General features: G+C 38.4%; 3 protein-coding genes across 6 annotated transcripts; 1 reads left to right on the top strand and 2 right to left on the bottom strand.

Annotated features, from left to right (window-relative positions):
• Positions 1-117: 117 nt before the first annotated feature.
• LOC131794865 (E3 ubiquitin-protein ligase E3D) lies at positions 118-13963 on the bottom strand. 4 transcript variants are annotated; one of them, XM_059112432.2, is made up of 10 exons: positions 13732-13963; positions 12361-12574; positions 11095-11290; positions 10802-10953; positions 10369-10489; positions 9217-9319; positions 9013-9073; positions 8656-8800; positions 7925-7978; positions 3185-3320 (listed from the first exon to the last, which is right to left on the bottom strand). In XM_059112432.2, exons 1-9 carry the CDS (start codon positions 13961-13963, stop codon positions 7949-7951), a joined length of 1254 nt encoding a protein of 417 aa, XP_058968415.1. In that variant the 3' UTR covers positions 3185-3320; positions 7925-7948. The 4 variants fall into 4 exon arrangements, with proteins under 4 accessions (XP_066028627.1, XP_058968414.2, XP_058968415.1 ...); XM_066172531.1 differs by lacking the exon at positions 3185-3320 and adding an exon at positions 6385-6605; XM_066172530.1 differs by lacking the exons at positions 8656-8800; positions 9013-9073; positions 9217-9319; ... (3 more) ...; positions 12361-12574; positions 13732-13963 and adding an exon at positions 6530-6605 and having other exon boundaries at positions 118-3320; positions 7925-7958.
• LOC131794866 (uncharacterized) lies at positions 5255-7304 on the top strand. Its single transcript, XM_059112433.2, has 4 exons — positions 5255-5320; positions 5698-5778; positions 6248-6447; positions 7168-7304. The coding sequence occupies exons 2-4, from the start codon at positions 5721-5723 to the stop codon at positions 7240-7242; spliced, it is 333 nt and encodes a 110-aa protein (XP_058968416.1). The 5' UTR covers positions 5255-5320; positions 5698-5720; the 3' UTR covers positions 7243-7304.
• Positions 13964-14562: 599 nt separating the features above from the next.
• LOC131794792 (flavin reductase (NADPH)) lies at positions 14563-17794 on the bottom strand. Its single transcript, XM_059112344.2, has 4 exons — positions 17633-17794; positions 16678-16851; positions 15707-15897; positions 14563-14985 (listed from the first exon to the last, which is right to left on the bottom strand). The coding sequence occupies exons 1-4, from the start codon at positions 17776-17778 to the stop codon at positions 14828-14830; spliced, it is 669 nt and encodes a 222-aa protein (XP_058968327.2). The 5' UTR covers positions 17779-17794; the 3' UTR covers positions 14563-14827.
• Between the last annotated feature and the right edge of the window lie 27 nt (positions 17795-17821).

Consider the following 17821-nt stretch of genomic DNA (forward strand, 5'->3'; position numbering starts at 1 on the left):
CCCTCCTGGACGATGGAATTCAAAGAACGTACAATTTAATAGCATTACAGCTGAATATAACGCAATCAATATTTATCTGAGATTTAATTCGTTCATTTGAACAATATTACTGTCGAATTTGTCACAAAAACTCAGAGGACATGATACCGGTATTTCCTAATTCTTGAAAACCTAAATCTAAACTATTCTAATCATTCATGCGATTGTTAATCGAGCGAGATCACATCACTTTTAATCACTCGAACTGTTTTCTAAGGCAGTGTGTTTTTGATCATGATCTCTCGTTCCGACGTGTTAAAGTAGAACCCTAGCTACTAGATGGTTCCTTAGCCACATCTTCATTTCCTTTTTCACAATAATATCCTCTTAAATTTATGACTGATTTTGTTGGGCATGAATTGGGGTTGGGAGATGGACATGAGGTGGGGGAAGGGCAAGACGTACAGGCTCTGTTTCTCCACTCTGAGCGGTAAGTATTCCCTGAGCAACACCCATCCGGTGCTTCGTCTCTGAGTCGCCCTATAATGCGCCTTTTCTTGACTTGGGGAAGGAAACGAAGCTTGACTTTTCCAATGATTAGAAGATTCGTGGCAGGATTTGGCGCGTTCCATGTCAAGATTTGTTCCCCCGAATTTTTGGTGAAGTTGAGTTTCCATGTTGATAGAACGGTGGGCATAAGTGTTGCGGGATCGGGCGTCACCCGGGTACTGGTATCACAGACGGCGGGAAGATTGTTGCAGAGGCTGTATGGATTGGATATTTCTTTCCCATTTGGGCATCGATCAAATCCTTCATTGTAGGTTGTAACGTAGATGCTGTCGGCGAAAGGTACGTTGTATACGACTTCACCTGTTTCAGAGAATGAGCTGCCTGCGACAGACCTCAGTTCAATACGGGTTACTGAATGTTCTTTGTCACTTCCCGTTTTGTATTCTTTAAGGGGAAGGTACACCTTGAAACTCTGCACAAATGGTGCCAAATTCTCTCCACTCGCTAGCCAGTTATATCTAAGTAACCATGATCGCCGCGCTGGTATACGGAAGGTAACAGAATTCCCTTTTGCCAGAGAAGGCAGATTTATGAAGCCCGTATCAAAATCGTTTTCAGGACGAGTTGGTATGTATACAAATCTTTCAACCTCGTGAAATGTTGAGATTGGTTCGTAGGCAATTAGAGTGTCTAAGGTATGTTTTGTAAAGAATCCAGTCGAGGTGCACTCGCCGATTTTCTTTCCTTGGTTGAGGTACTCCAACTTATCGCAGTACAAGGCAGCATGTGATTGAAGACGGTATTGTGCCATAAAAAAGCCCAGCATAAGCTGACTTGCGCTCAGAAGATCGTTTGAAACTGTAATAGATTCTGAAAGCTTCTTCGCAACTTCACCCCGAACAACGCGAGCTAGGGCATCAACGAGGTCAAATTGAAAATCGAAAATATTTTCTCTCAGGGCAGCAAATTCAGCCAAAGTTCCTTCCAGTTTTTCACACAACAGCATTCCTCCTACCACACCCTGAGTTGCAGCGGCACCAATACCTTGAGCACTGAACAACAGATCGCAAGTCGAGTCCTTAAACGCTGCCCACAGAGCATCATTTTGAGCAAGCCGAGCCTTCGAAACTTTTGGCGTGTAATCCCCGTAACCCTTGATAAACCTATCTGCATCAAAACCAATGTCCTCGATCTTGTTCTTCTTAATTGCTTCCACCATGTCGTAAAGGTTTGCAATCTGATCTGCGTTATCTATGAAGTCTTTATCCAGTGCTGACAAGTCGTCGTACACGCTTGCAAGATTAACCATCAAAGCAATTCCTCTTGCTGCTTCCGCAATAGCCCTTGCTACCTCTGTTGTCTGCTCATAGATATCGCCTGCTTCTAATCCGCCAAAGATTACCTTCAATAAATTGGCATGCTCAGCGATCTTAAGTCCCAAAATTGTACTTTCTTCTATTACTTGGAGGGCCTGAGCAGTTACCAAAGCTATCATGGCACCTTTTACATCTCCGTCCAGCTTTTCAGACAGAGTGCCAGCCCTAGTGTCAAACTCCTTCAATTTATCCTTGAGGAACGTAACATCCGCTTGGGCAATACCTTGGTCGTACTCTGCAAGGCCTTTGAAATACCCGGAAATGCCTTCCACAGCAGTTTGCAAATTTTCGTCTAAGTTTCGGATGTTTCCTAAAAGTTCAATGTGCTGCAAAGTTTGAGTCTGTAGTTTTATCATTTCTTGGTTGTCTATCCTGGAATACAAACGCAAGTTACGGGTGGCAGGAGGATTGTCTCGGTCCAGTTTGAGTTTCTTTAATGATTGGAACAGTTTTGAAATACTTCCGACGGTACACATGTCTTCTGCTTGTAAATCAATACAGGTCAGAGAAACATAAGACATGGCATTTTTTCTCTCCTCCACGAGTGCCATGGCATCTGGCAAACTTGAAAAAGCCCGTACTTCAACTGCTTTTCGAAAGAAATCATCCCAGTATAGGGTGCTGCTATATGCCAAAATTAATTGTCCCATTCTGTCAATCTCTTTGAGATCTGCTTCCAAAGATGACTTGTCGGGTCTACTCAGAGAATTGCTACAAAAGCTACGTGCTATGAAAGTGCTAACTTTGTACCACAGCAAGGCACCCATCATAGGGATGGCGGTTGCAACATCACATTTATTGTCATCAACACATGCATCTTGCACGTTAGTACCATCGGAGTCACCATAAGGATGAGGAGTTTCGGATCCAGAGCATAATTTAACGTTCTTACAGATTTTGTCTGTTGAAAAGGTGTAAGCGTCTTGCTTATCGAGGTCTTCTTTTACTCGAGAACACATGGTTTCTATTGGTATGGCCACACTTTCTGGTGGCCCTTGGGACGGACTGAGAAGAGTGGCGATGCAGCGATAGTCGTAATGAGCACGAAGCGTTCTTAGGATGAAACCTAATCCACGTTCTCGATAATTTGTCTGAAGGCTCTTGCTCTTAAAAAACTTTGATACAACGGGAATTTCTGGTTCATCTAGAAGTTTCTTCAGATCTCCAAGCAGACTTCTGTCCTCTTCTATGGCAGATACATTGAGTTTGTCAATCCCTTCAAGACGAGACGGCAATTGCTCCAGGATACTGATAAGTTTTTCAGCCTGTGCGGCATTTCCTTCTCTTTTTAACTTTTCAAAAACTGGAACACTTTCATCCCGAGCTTGAAGAACCTCTTGCAGTTTTTTTGCCCACTGAGGATCTTTTTCTGTTCCTTTCACACCGAAAAGGATTGCAAGAAAAACGATGCCGCATCTTACAGCAATCATCGCTTACCCTGGAACGATAGTCTCACTGCAAAATAAAGTAAAATAAACTAAACATCATGAAACAAAACAATAAGAAAAAGACTTCAAAAACCATACATTTAGGTCACGTGTAGGTGGTTAAACTGATGAACGACTAAATTATTTATACTTTCTTTTGATTTTTACTTAAAACTGATATTTAAATTTTCCATTACACTAAGAAAATAGAACAAAACATTTCCTGATAATAATATTATCCAACTTTGTCTTAAAAGAAGAGTTATCTTAAATTTACGGTACTCTATCTTGAAAGAGTGCCCTAAATGAATTCAATGAGCCACAAAGTTATCCTTTGGAATTACATTCAGTGAACCTCAACAATTCGTCGTTAAAAATTTATGTTGACTTTTGCTCTCGTTATCTTACTTTAATTTTATTTTATTTTTTCATCTTTATTTAAACTGTCTTTTGTTTTTGATTTTATTGTAATTGTATTATGTTTTGTTTCAATTAAACCAGTGGTCCATTTTGGTCGTAGGTTAGTTTTTACCGACATTTTCGTGATGCAGGTACCCTTAATTTCCGGCAAGTAATCGATTAGACTGTAATTTTACAATCCGATAAAGCAGCAAAATGAAACCGAAACATGTGAGGAAAAAATGTTTTATATTTCGGCTTTTCAAACAGGATAGAAAAGGAATTTAAACAAAGCTTAAAAAATAAGGGAGCCCGTGTATTTCTGGACCCTACAAAATCAGCACTATCTTGCATCAAAGCGAGAAATAACATTTTGTCCACAGAATTCCTAAACATTGTAATAAAATTCCATATCATATGATATTAGCGTTTTAAAAAGGGATTTCCACAAGTTTCGAATCTTGTAAAGCGATGATACCATACAGTACCAACTTACAGACCTATTCAATTTTATCTAAAGATAACTGATGCATGAAAAGCACTCCAACTAGTAACAATGTTTTAGAAACCCAAGTGGGAAAACCAGGTTCACTCTGTAACCCCTGATAAGAATAAGGAAAATGATCACGAACTCAAGAAGCTGTTGATTGTTGGGCAAACTTTCCTTGCAAGATAACGAATAGAGATTAGTATGAACAACTTGTAATCTGACATTAGAGTGTAGAGGGTTGGTAGAAAAGTAGGATGGGGAAAAAAAGGAACTTCAGTAGGACTACGAGTCCATTCTTTCGTTTAAAGCTATAGGACATATAGTTCAGTAAATTTGCTGAAGCTCTATCCACGGTACTACACTGTCGTTCAAGATTTGCTCTTTTAAAAGATTTATATTAATCTCGATTTTAGAAGAGGAAAAAACGGAAAAAATGGGACATCGATTAGGTATCAACTGTAGCTTTCCATCAAATACTTCGTCAAATTTCTGTACCATCAACAAGGAGGTAAACGAACGTTTTTCCTAATAACGTTGCATGTTACCAAAATTTCATCTTATTTCTCCGATTCGCGGCAGTTCGTGCAATAAGTATACCAAAACTTATCGGCCGAGAGAATAATAGAGGTTGGTGCAAACTATTCAAGTAAAACATTTACACATTATCTTTCAAGGACAATCTTCACCAGGTGCGCTTCAAAATGTTTCAATTAGTTACAATACGAAATGTATGCTGCTAGTCACTGATGATGAATGGATGTCCTATCCAAACTCACGTTTTCATGTATTCGCCTACTCCTACAGCATTTTTTCCGCCATGTCAAAAAAAAAAAAAAAAAAAAAGGAAACCCATTCGACATACCTTGGCTAGTCGTGTCCTGATACACAATAACACGGTTTCTAATTTACGAGAAAAATCAGGTTAATTTCTGGTACCAGTGAACTTTGCTTTACCCTCTTTCATGGTTCTGCTTGTGAGATTGAGTAATTACGACACAATATTCTGTCAGCAAATTTAATGAGATATCTGAGGTAACAACTGCGTTCAGTTGAATCACTACACAATACATTACATGTGGTTGTTTGGTACACTGCTAAACGAAAAGTTATTTTCAATATCGTCGTAAAGAACTCAAAAGGTGAGTCTATCATTTTCCTGAGTGTATCTCAACCCTTTTGTTCGGTAAGTTTTGTTGCAGTCAAACGCATCATGGGCAAAAATTTGGCCAATACCCCTTACTTTATCGTTTCATCCTCAATTAATCCATTCAGTTGCTGAAATTTAAAAAGTTTGATAAAGAAAATTTTACCTTCTTTTTGAAAAATTAAATTGGGTTAGCATTTATGCTTTTAAACAGGATCATATTGACATGAGCGTGTCCAAAAAGCTTATTAATTCGCGTTTTGAAAGTGTTTGTCACGAGGGAAAAGTTTGGTGCATATTTCCATTTATTTTCCTCTTTCACAGTCATAGAAAGTGCTTAATATTTTCCTTTGTTCGCTTTTTCAACTTTAGTCTTCAGCGGACAGAAAGAAAAGATGAATACTTGCTTCCACTTAACTTCTCTTTTGCTTTTTGTCGCCGCATTTCTCTCTGGTAAGAATACTCCTGAGTTTAACACTATTTGATGATCCTTCCTGGCGAACAGCACGAAGGAAATAGACTGCATTTTTTCATTAAAAATGTTCTGACTGGGGTTCTGAATAAATTCGACAAAACATCGAGCTGGTGAATCACGCTGATGGAAACTAATAAGATGTCTTCAATTAAAAAAAAAAACGAAAAAAAAAAAACGAGAGGATCGATCTAATTAAATGAATGTCCTTCCACTGTAAGCTTTCGGTCCTCATTACACTGTTCGCAAAAGCAGATGTTCAGATAAAAAAATTCAGCTACACTGAGGATTGTTAAGGACGCGCTTTTGTTAAACAATGGCTAAACTTTGTTTAAATAATTAAACCTAAGAATTAAGCGGCCCAGCAGACAACCTGGGTTCACTATCAAATAATTTCTATCTATCATTCTATCTTGATTGTTATAACATTTCCACTTTTGATTGATTCAGATCACCAGGTGAATTGTAAGTGTGGCTCTCTTGGCATCGCCGACACACCTTGGGCAGCTTGTCTTGTTGCAGAAAATGAAGAGTGCCCCAACAATTTTATCAAACTTGAAGATGACACTACTTGCAGCCCAAGTAGCCGGAGGACCCCCGCATGGAAGCCACGGGTGTGTTGCCTCCTGACACCAAATATGGAATTTAAGGTAAATTTGATCAAAAGCAGGTGTCTCGTAACACAGGTTGGGTGGCCTACAGGATGAACTCCTGAAACTCGAGACACTTTACCTTTTAAGCACCTCTCCCCGCCCAGCACATGGAGTTCAGGAACCATACTTGAATACTACGACTTCATGTAATCTGACTAGGAAAAAGTTAATAAAAAGAAAACACACAAAGACATAAGGCGCAACTAAGACGAAATAAGAAGACTTACATCGCATTAAAAAGAATATAGGTGGCCCTTTCCTCTTCTCTCTTAAACTTAAAGGATTTATTGGCTAGGAATAATAGTATCAGCGTACAGATTGATGCATGAACATTAAGCTTTTAAGTCGCTTTATCTCAACCCGTAAAGCAGGGTAGATAAGAAGCGACATTTGTTATTGCGAATTCTTAGTTTCCGCTAATGATTTATGCATCAACATTTGTGACCAGTGATCTAAAACTTAAAGATCAAAATAGTCTTCACTTGGCTCACGTTTTCAGCGCTGTTATTTTCCCTCTTCCTTATTTACTTATCTGCTTGATGGTCAGCGTTTAAATAATTGTCCATTTTTGTCATTTATTATCTAATAACTGCTTAATTTTTGTTTTGTTTAAAAACACTGGACTTACTTAATTTTTACCTCAAAACATTTATAATTTTACGTGGAGGACGATTTTATTTATTTTTTATATTCCTAACACATGTAACCTCCCCACAGATTAAGGATTCACCATGTCTAGCGGGAAGTCCAGCAAGCAATGACGAGGCAAAGAAGACTCGTAAACACCACTGATTTCGTCAAAAAAGTACCCTTACTTCAATTTGTTTCATTGCCAATAAAAACAGTTTTTTTGGAAATTGTCGAACTACTTCCTTAATAACAAAAAAGCGATGACTGCAGTATGCAAAAGTAACGGTGACGATTATTTCTGAATATCGTTCTTTATTTCCCCGAGATATCGCCAATCTCCTAGTTCAGTTTGTCTTGAATGGACTTGTATCGAATTAATTTTCACTTTTTATTGAAACGAACTAACTCCCCTACGGCTTTTCGGTCGATTAGAAGTCGATCAAGTTCTGCTGATAAAAATTATTAAACATTTTGTAAAATGCTAGCAAAGCGACCCATGAGACGTAGGGGAAACGACCTGTGACGTTGGCGGAAACGACCTACGATGTTGGCCAACTGGTCGTTAGCAAAACTCCTAGTAGGCGAAACGACTGTTTACCGTTCTAGCGAAATATCGCAACAACGGTGTAACGGATAGCACCCGACACACAATCAAAATGCATTAAATTAACATCACTCCTACGGAATATCGCCTCAGCAATTTATCTTACAGCAAGGATGAGTCATCGAGCGATTTCCCAGCAAAATGATTTTCTTTAGGCAAGAAATGCATGTTTTATGTACTTAAAGAGAAATAACAATCTGATACTTTAAGTTCCTTCCCCCTTTCAGGATCATATCTCACCAGCCAAGCCTAACTAGAGGAAATTCAATTGTTCAATGTCTTCAGGTATCCAACCTAGAAAAAAGCAATGCACAACAACTCAAAACAATCCTTAGCTTTATCATTTTATGATATAAGGAATAATAACCACTCTTGATAGAATAAATTGCTTAAGTTCTGATTTTAAACAAACAAAACAAAACAAAAAAATAAACAAAAAGGAATCAAGAGAACAAAAACAAAAATGATCTCGGTTCGGGCGGCTCTGAAATTTCCTTTGAATCAAGTAATTGAAAGGAAATTTTCAATTTTTCTAGCCCGACCGTTTACAATCAGAGGCTTTTGGATCACCTCAGTTAACGTCGTGAGCTTAGAAAAAGGATTCACTTGCATTCCGAGTGTCTTGAGTGAATTTTTGCGCTAAGACGAGCTGAAGAAAGGTAATGCTCATCGCTTCTAGCGTTGAAGATTAAAGGAGAAGTATGCTGAAGAAACGACAAAATTTAGCCATTAAGTGGTTTGAATGAGATATGAGGTTGACCGTATTTTGAGATTCCAAAAGGTAATTCAATAATTCGAAAATTGCCAAAGGGCAAAGCATTTGAGTTGTATCTTAAGCAACTGAGCAAATTTAAACTAAATACCCGCCCCCTTCTTTATAAAAAGCTTATCAATCATACTTTCTTCACGACGACTCTCTGTGATGCTTAACAAAACTGTCTGCGTTCTTTAGTAAAAGTTCCATAGTGTACCTTAAATCCATTTATTTCTCGCATGGTAGGTGCTACTGCCGTTGTACTCTTCATAAGCAAAAGAATAAGATGCAGACAAGTTTCCTTTGGAAACGTTAACAGTTGAACCGTGGGGTTGTTCCGCCAAGAATCTACCTCGTGTTCCCTGTTCATTATTAATTTTGCAGAGAAAGTAACATAGCAATAAGAGACTAGATTTCTTAGCGCAACACAAAGTTAGGTGTACATTTATAGCCAACAACTAACTTGGTACGGACAAAAATCTTAAAAAAGACAATTCTCGGTGAGATGTTCTTTCCAGCTTCCTTAGAAATAGTGCCCTTACTTTTAATTAGCACAGAGAAAATATCAACTTACCAATCAGTGCCTAGGGGTGGCTTAAGTTTGTAAAGAATTTTCACCACCTGCAGGTATCTGGCTGTAAACAGAGAGTAACAAAAACTTAGAGACTGGATTTATTAGCACAACACAAATTTAGTTGTACATGTAAAGCCAACAGCTAACTTGGTACGGACACAAATCTTAAAAAGAGACTAAAAAAGTTAAAAAGAAAGTCAATACCTGTATTGCGAACAGAAAAAAGGCCAGTTTTACTGTAACAACCATATAAAGTTCCAGGTTCGATATTCGTTATCATCGCAGCATCAGCATTAAAAAGCCAAAGCTGAGAAAAAAAATAATAAAATGAGAATGGGGTATCAATTAAACAAGCGAAAGTGTAATTTTTCCAATATCTGACCATTGTTCTAGCGTAGAACCAGTTAATATTTTCAGCATTACATAATTCTGATGCCCCATTTCTTTAGATGTGTCAATGGAATCTGCTGGTTTTCTTTAAAAAACAGTGGCTGCATGGCAGAGGCAAGTCCTCTCAAGATGGGGAGCGATCCATCACTGTGCTGGAGAAGATGATTATCGACTGACTGATGTATGACATCTTAAGATATTGAGCAGAAATATGAACACCTTGGGAATCAGGCATACCTGAGTTTTAAATTATCAGTGAAAGCCTCAGCTAATAAGGCTTTTTAAGGTATAAATGCCGTCTAACTTCTTTGATATATCAAACTGTAGGCACACATAGCATAGAGAGAATACTTACATGTAGGTTTATATTGCCATTGACAAGACAAGACATTGTGAGTATGTGGTAGAATAAAATGTTAGTACTTAGCACCTTAGTCAATTTTCCACCTTAACCCTCTACACCCTAACATCAGTGTGCATATTCCCCATACTGTTCTCTGTACATTTCTCATGGTACCAACATGGTGAATTTGTTTAACAGTCAAGAGCTCCTTTAGTTGGCAAATCATTCCTTTAATTCTCATGGATGAACTTAATGTTTGAATCAGCAATGAAACTGCAAGGAGAAAAGCTGCTTGTCACTCTTAATGTACAATGCAGCCAGCAGACTACAGATTGGGTATGAAGTGCAGACTGAGAACAAAATATTATCCATGTCAGTCAAACTTGCAGTAGAAATGTGATAGTATTTTATAACCAGCCCAATTTACTGCCTATTGTTGAACAATCACTTTACAACCACTCATATTGTTTGCTGACTTGGTGGAAAACTACCTAGGGCTGTCTGAAAGAAATGAGCTGAAATACTGTACTCTAAATATCTGCCCCCTCTAAACAAAACAGTCTCTTTGAAGACTACTAAATGACAACCCTCTGGTAATAGAAAACAATACAGTCAAGACTTACACAGGCATGTGTTTGTATCCCACCATTCTGCTTGGATTCTTGAATTAAAAATCGAAAGTTTGCAGTGCCTTGTGATTTGGAAGTCAAGCAACTTGAAAGAAATGTTTCCATGCAATATGTCCTGGACAAGAAAAAAAACTTCTGTAATGTTTCATCTGTGTTCATTTAATTTATTGCAAAAATTGTAAGGTTGTTGAATTTTTTCATAGGTAGATGTAAATTTATGTGGTCTTTCAGTGCTAACACAGCCCCCAATTTATTAACCACACGGTTACCCACCAATACAAGTTCTGGCTAGAATTACATTATCTGTCTGCTGAGTCAGTCATGGTCTTAACTGTTGAATCTTCAGATTTCCAGGATTGATCAGGTGAAAGAATACATAAATTATGACTTAAAACAAGCCCAATAAAAAGTTTGGAAAATGCTGTACCTGAACAAGTTACTGAATCGTAGGCTAACAGTGTGCTTGTAAAGATAAATGCTGGATTCTACATCACTAAGATCCATCACCACAGAATCTGCACGAATACATCCCAGAGTGGTTTTGCATCTGCGACACTCTATAACTTGATCTTCATTGCCCTTTGAAAAAGCAAACAATTTCACATTTCTACACTACTTAAGAACAATCAAAACCTTCCCCCAGCCACTGACCATGCTGCAACATTTGCAGAAAAAGTATCAAACACCTTAAAAATAATTATGATCTTCATCAATCCTTACTGGTGCAAACTGCAGTCTTCCAGGTTCCATAGTTGAAGGGTGCACTTTGATGTAGTATTCTCCGACAAAGCAGTCCTTTTCACCTGGTTCAAGAACCCCTGCAGCAGATGTTAGATGACTTGTTCCATGACAACACCAGTCCTGAGCAAGTTTGAGCCAGTTTTCAGAAGGCAACTCAAGAACTCTGTCAAACTGTCTTAAAAAAACAAAGATGAAAATCAATGATATTTAAAAGTTGGGAGATGCAGAGGCATATTTATTAACAGAATGTGTTCCATACAGAAAGCAGGGGTTAGAGCCTTGGCTGAGTCACTTCAGTGTTTTGTTCTTGGGCAAGACTTTTAATTCTCTTATTGTGCCTCCCATCACACAGAAGTATAAATGGGGGCAGGAAAATGTTAAAGGAAACCTGATAAATTGCTGAGGAATAACTTTGTAATGGACTTGCATTCCATTCAGGTTAGAGTAGAATTTTTTTATTTTATAATTTCAGTAACTTTCTGCAGCTGAAACTAGGATAAACCCTTTGTACTAAACCTATAAAATGATTAACCCTTTGTTTCAAACTTACCAATTGATACACCCTTTATTACTAACAGAGATCCCTCAATTCTGTATCTTACAGTATGAACCAAGAAAATGAGGATGGTAAGAAATCTATTACATATCTGGAGTTCAAATTGGAAAGATTTTGATTTAAAGAAACTTTTGAATTTAGCTGGCAGTACTGTGAAATATGGCCTGACACAAAGATCTTTGAATCATAGCATGCTACACTTATTATCTGAGACATAAAGTTTAATGACTTTACAGAACCTGTCAAATGAAATTAATCGCACTTATTTGTACGTTATCATAGTTGGCAGTACTGGTTCCAATTTCAGCATGGGTAGTCCAATGTTTCCAACCTAAGGTCACATGCTAGACATTCCCAAAGATAGAGGTTATCTTTGGTGGGGGGATGGTGTTGTAATAAGACAGCTGAACATGAGGAATACATTTTAAGGAGGAATTAAAGTTACAATTTGACTTTTGAGCAAGTTACATGTACAAATACAGTACAATCTATGTTTCACATATTTCTCTATGGTGGCTCTTCTACAGTGTACATGTATGTCTAGCCTGTATAAGTTTCAATATCTAATCATGGTCTGAAAGTCTGCAATCTGCTGTCTGTTGATTATAATGACCATAAAAACATGTTTGCAAAACCTGAATGATATTTACATGTATGATTGCCTTGTGCAAAAGTCCAGTAAAGCTTACATTTCTGGTGAAAGAATGGATGCACCACACATGCGGCAACAAACACTGTGACAGCCCTTCCTCAATTCTCTTAATTCCTCCTTCAAAATTCTCTTTGTAAATCCCTCTTGTGATTCATGACATGTTTGATGTTCAAATCCAAGCCTCATTTGAATCTCATTTTTCCCACATGTTGAAAGGCCACTTACACTCCTGGGTATCACACTGAAAGAAACTATTTTGGGTGCATCTTGTGAGTTAAAATGGAGTTCAGTTAGATGTAATTTGGTATTATTAAATGAGTCAACAAAGTAAATTGTCCACTGTGAAGAGTTTGAATGAAAATGTTTCAGGTGTTGGTCCTTCATCAGAGAGGTGTCCAATTTATGTTATTAACTCACTTGATAATACCAAGTTATGTTACTAGGACACCTTGTCTGGAAAATAGGCAGAGACCGATCGACCATTTACACCCTAATATCAATATGTGTTCATCTTGTGTGTTCCCTTGGAAATGAGAGAGGCTGTAGGCCCAAACAGAAAGTGGGAAGTCCTTTTGACTAGGGGATGGCGGACTGTTTTTGTTTTCTGCTAACTACAATACCTGTGCTGGAACCAATCTGTATTGATTCATCCTCATCCTTCTTTCTGATCCTACCAGCAACAGAAAGAGGAGACTACTAACATATATCAAGAGAACAGCACAAGGTCTCCATATTGTCCTGCCCAAGCCAAAGCTACAACCTCATCACTCAAGAGAAATGGATGCCACCATACCAGAGGGTCAAATACACCTTATAATACCTATCCCTTCCCATCTTCCCATTATTGCATTTGAGGATACTTGTGGCTTAATACACTGTAGCATGATCAGATCTGAACTGACGTAGAAAGATTTCTCCACATTCTTTAACATGAGTTTAGAGTATTTCACCTCAATTCCTTAGCCATAGATCAGTTTTCCACCAAATGAACCAATTAAGTCACCAGTCAGCAAATAATACGAGTGATTGTTCTATAATGGGCAGTAAATTGGGCAGGTTATAAATTATTATCACATTTCTAGGTTTGACTCTGAAAAGAATGATATTCGTTCTCAGTCTGCATTTTGTACCCAATCTGTAGTCTACAGGCTGCATCATACATATTTTATCGACCGATTTGGCCACCACAAGGGATAAGAAGACCAAAAAAATGGGAAAATATTTGTATAGCTCCATACTATTTAGCACAGTTGTACTTTGCGGAGCACACGGTCGTTAAGTTCATCTAGACGAAATTTTCTCCTAGCTAACATTGCTCTGAGCTCGACAAACATTTCTCGGTCAATTATTAATTATGACACTTGGGTAGCTTTGCAATATATTTACTTGTAGACAAGCACACACCTACCAGGAAAATGCACAGAAACGTTATCGCCATGTATCTTGTCCATAGTATCTACGCTGACCACGTGGCTATTGATCTCCAAATGTTGCGGACAAATTTTAACCTCTTTCTTTAAATCACCACTATTAGCGCATTTCCTTCTCGCAGTATGTCCCAAACTAACCACTAAATAAGTAGCATTGAAGTTCTTACCGACATCACACCAAATCGGCGGTACGCTTGAATTATCCGCCATTTTGTAAAGTACCAGATTCCAGTACTAACTCGTCTTTTAATTAGTCGGCTCCAGTCTCTTTTATCGCCATCGGCCAGTGAGTATTTTTGACTGCTTTGTTTTGTAGCACGTTGTGGCTATTTGAGCGTGGAAGAAGCCATTTGGGGGTTTTCTACTGCATTTCTTAAATGAAAGTAAATACAGGATTCTTCTTACACCAATAACAAACATAATTCCAACTGCTCTATAAAGCCAGAAGTATATTTGCCTTCCTCCCCACCCTCCCCCCTCCCCTACTCTTTCAGTGAAATCACTGCCGCCACTATACAATATGAGCCTGCGTCAATTTTTTTCGTTTGTGAGAAGAGTTTCTTTCATGTCTTATTTACCGCACTATTGTTAAGTTTCATTTCACGGTCTCTCTAATTCCTGAAGTCGAATCCGGTATACACTGCTCATTTCCGTGTGGCCCTCTTGATTCCCCCAGGTTCTATAGTGTAAGTCTCACCAAGACATTATAAACGGTTTACATTCTCTTGGTCTCACCAATTTTACTCACACGATATTTTTTATACTAATATTGTTTGCCGTTCAAATTGGGAATAACTACGACAAAAACATTCATTTATAGAGCTTTGCTTTAGCTTTTATTTAAAGCCTCTTTGACCCAACGTATTTGAAGAGATTTGAACTACAGTGTGTGCAATGCGGCAAATAACCCCGCCTTTCTTATCCAATAAGATAAAATAAAACGGTAATTTCGGCCAACTGAACAGCTTGCTTGCAAGGGTGCGTTTTCGTTCGTCTATTTGGAGCATCTTCTCCTTAACTATGACTAAGCAAGTGCCTCTACTTGGAGGCAAACTTAACGACTACAAGAAGACTCTACTTTTTGCCAGCGATTGCGACGCCCTTGTTGTCCCATTCATTGCTCTGTAATGACTTCAGCATGAAGTGAGCGACATCAGCGCGAGAAACTCTCCAGGCAGATCTTGGTACAGATTGTCCCTCTGCTACCACATAATTAGTTTCGGTCAAAGGGCCTAAAAACACAAAGAAACAATTCAGACAAAAACGTGTACAAAGGTACTTATGATTTAGCAATCCCCTCCACAGTGACATCCGGGCTATTAAGGAGGCCTCGCTACCTTGAGTATCTAAAGTAACAGATTTGCATAGCGTTTGGACAAAGTTTCCCCAGCTTGAAACAGCTGTAGTGAGATGGTCGTATGTTTAAGGTTAGTCTGTGGAATCGGACTGTGTTAGGAAAACTTTATTGTAGGTTGTTTGTCGTAGTTCGGCTAGGTCACTAATTAAGGTCATTCAAAATGTTCGTAAACTTGAAATTGTAATGTACGTGAGGCATGGCCGGAGAAGGATCTTCAAAGCTGAATCTCATTCTTTTTAAATGCTTGAATATATATATTTTTTACACTCAGCATGAGCACTTACGAGGGTGACTCTGAACACAACTTTATCGTTCCCGTAAGAGTTAGAATAATAATCTATTTTAAGTGCGTAGCCTGGAAAATTTTCATTAGACCATAAATAAAGACAAGACTTCGAGCATAATTACTAACCAAACTGTTGCATTCGGGAACAATATGTTTGAAATCCTCGATTAGAAAAGAGAAATAAATCATAATTGGTGTAGTAGATTCATCGTTTTTCACCAAATTTGTGCGATATAAGCTTTCAGGGAGAGAAAGGTAAATAATCAATGGAAACATGATTCGATAGTACTCATAGTATGTTATTATGTACCTTTCGTTAGGATTGGAGGTCGCACAATAGTGTAACAGATATTGGACTTCATTACAATATTTTCCATCAGCACCATATCATTTATGAAAGCCCGTGCCAGTGGCCTTCCAAACCAGTCCCACAACCTAGGATTTGACGGATCTTTCTGAGTGTAAATACCAGTCATACAAACCAATCGGCCGACACCTGTCCTGTTGAGTGCAATCAAAACGAAGAAGTTAACACTTTGGGCCGGTTATAAACTGGAGGTCTACTCCAAATCGCAGTTTTACGCATCCAGTGGTCCTTACGTATTTTCTGTGAGAGGGTTGTTTTCCACTACTTACTTTCAGTCGGCCCTATTGCCACTGTTTACAAATATGAATGTTGAGATAAAGAAGATTCAGCGAAAGATAGAACGCTGTTTATTCGAAAAACGGCTAAACTTCGTTTAAGCAACCGGCCCTTTATGTGTTAAGAGAGGAGGAAGCCAAGATATTTGATCTTTAGAGATCATGAGGACTTTTGTTCTCTTCTCTATTTGTTCTTTGCCAGAATTTAAATCTATACTCGAGTGACCCACGTAGCCGTAGCTTATTCAATTACCATACCATGAAGCGACTAAGAGTATCACTACTCCACCCCTTCCCCATAAAATTTTAGTACATCGCAAGGTTACCCCTAAGCTATCAGGCTTCCCTGAGCAATTCGCCAGTTCCATTTATACTCCTAGGGGGACTAGGCACTTTGAGGGTTAACAGTCCTACATTCTTTGTTAAAGTATACCAGCAAAATGCGGGGCATTGGTCACATCTTAGGGAAACCGGATTATTGAGTCTGAATATGACTTGAGGAAGACAATGTGTCCAATGAGGCCTTTTCAAGGGGTTTCAGTCTCTCAGCTCTATCCTTTGTAAAATCTTTGTAAATATTTAATGCTCACTGTATTTCTCTGTCTGCAGGTGTTTCACGTTATATGAAAACTCGATTACCTTTCCATTGCTGATGTGATAGGAGTCATTGATTTTGAGTATAGCGTTGTCGGCGAGAAAATTGTTCCTTTGTGAAAACCCAGACATGACAGCACAGCATTTTTTCCTTCGATGATGGGAACCAGAGACTCTACATCAAAGATATCTCCTTTGACCACTTCGAGGTTTTCTTGTCTGAGGCGAAAAATCCAAAAATTATTTCCGGGAAAACTTGCAGGTTATCTGGTTTTTTAATTATACTTACCTTGACTCTGCATGGCAGCGCTCTTCGCGATACAAAACTCACTGACTGAAACGTAACTCATTTTTAATTAGAAGCCCAAATAACATGCGTGACTGACTAATCAGGGTTGTAGAAGTCGTGACACCCACCAGTCTTTTAAAAATAACTTAAATCAGCTTGTACTTTGGTAAATTTACAAGATCTTGCTTTAGAGATTGATGGTTTAAAAACTAACTGAGCCCTCAATTTATGTTTGACCAAGACCGATGGCAATTTGCTTAAACGCAGTCAAGAGTGATGCAGGTGAAAAGAATATAATTATGCAAATTAGGTTGCGTGTATTCCTATTCTTCGATCGCCATTATTGTTGCTTTGCCAAATTTTCTCCCGATTTACTGCCATCTTACTGATTTTGTGTAAGAATAAACATCACAGAATCTTTCACATACACTATGTATGACAAACAGCAATCTTAATGGGACAAACTGAATTAGTTCCACTCGCCAAGTTCTGATATTAGTGTAAAGGAGAGACATGTATTCGTATCAAATACCCTCAGTTTGCTAATTGTGATGTCTTAAAACATTGCAATGAAACCGAACGATTTTTGTTTGCCTTAAAAATAACCTCGACCCGTGTAAGTATTGAACGAGACAAACAAAGATTGTTTCGGCTCACAAGCTCGAGATTTAAAGACAACAGACAGCAACCATAGCTATGAAAATCACCTACTTTATGGGAAAGGATTCGGGGTTTCTTGCTACGGCGGTGACGGCATGGCCTTTTTCCAGAGCTTGCTGAACAACTGCAAGGCCTGTTGGTCCTGTGGCACCAAAGACTACTAGCTTTGGAAAGAGTAACTCTGCGGCAGTAGCCATGGCTCAGCAATTTACATGTAAGTGTATGAATATGTTTGCATCG

The sequence above is a fragment of the Pocillopora verrucosa genome, chromosome 9 (assembly GCF_036669915.1).
Source record: "Pocillopora verrucosa isolate sample1 chromosome 9, ASM3666991v2, whole genome shotgun sequence".
In the NCBI taxonomy this organism is placed as follows: Eukaryota; Metazoa; Cnidaria; class Anthozoa; order Scleractinia; family Pocilloporidae; genus Pocillopora; species Pocillopora verrucosa.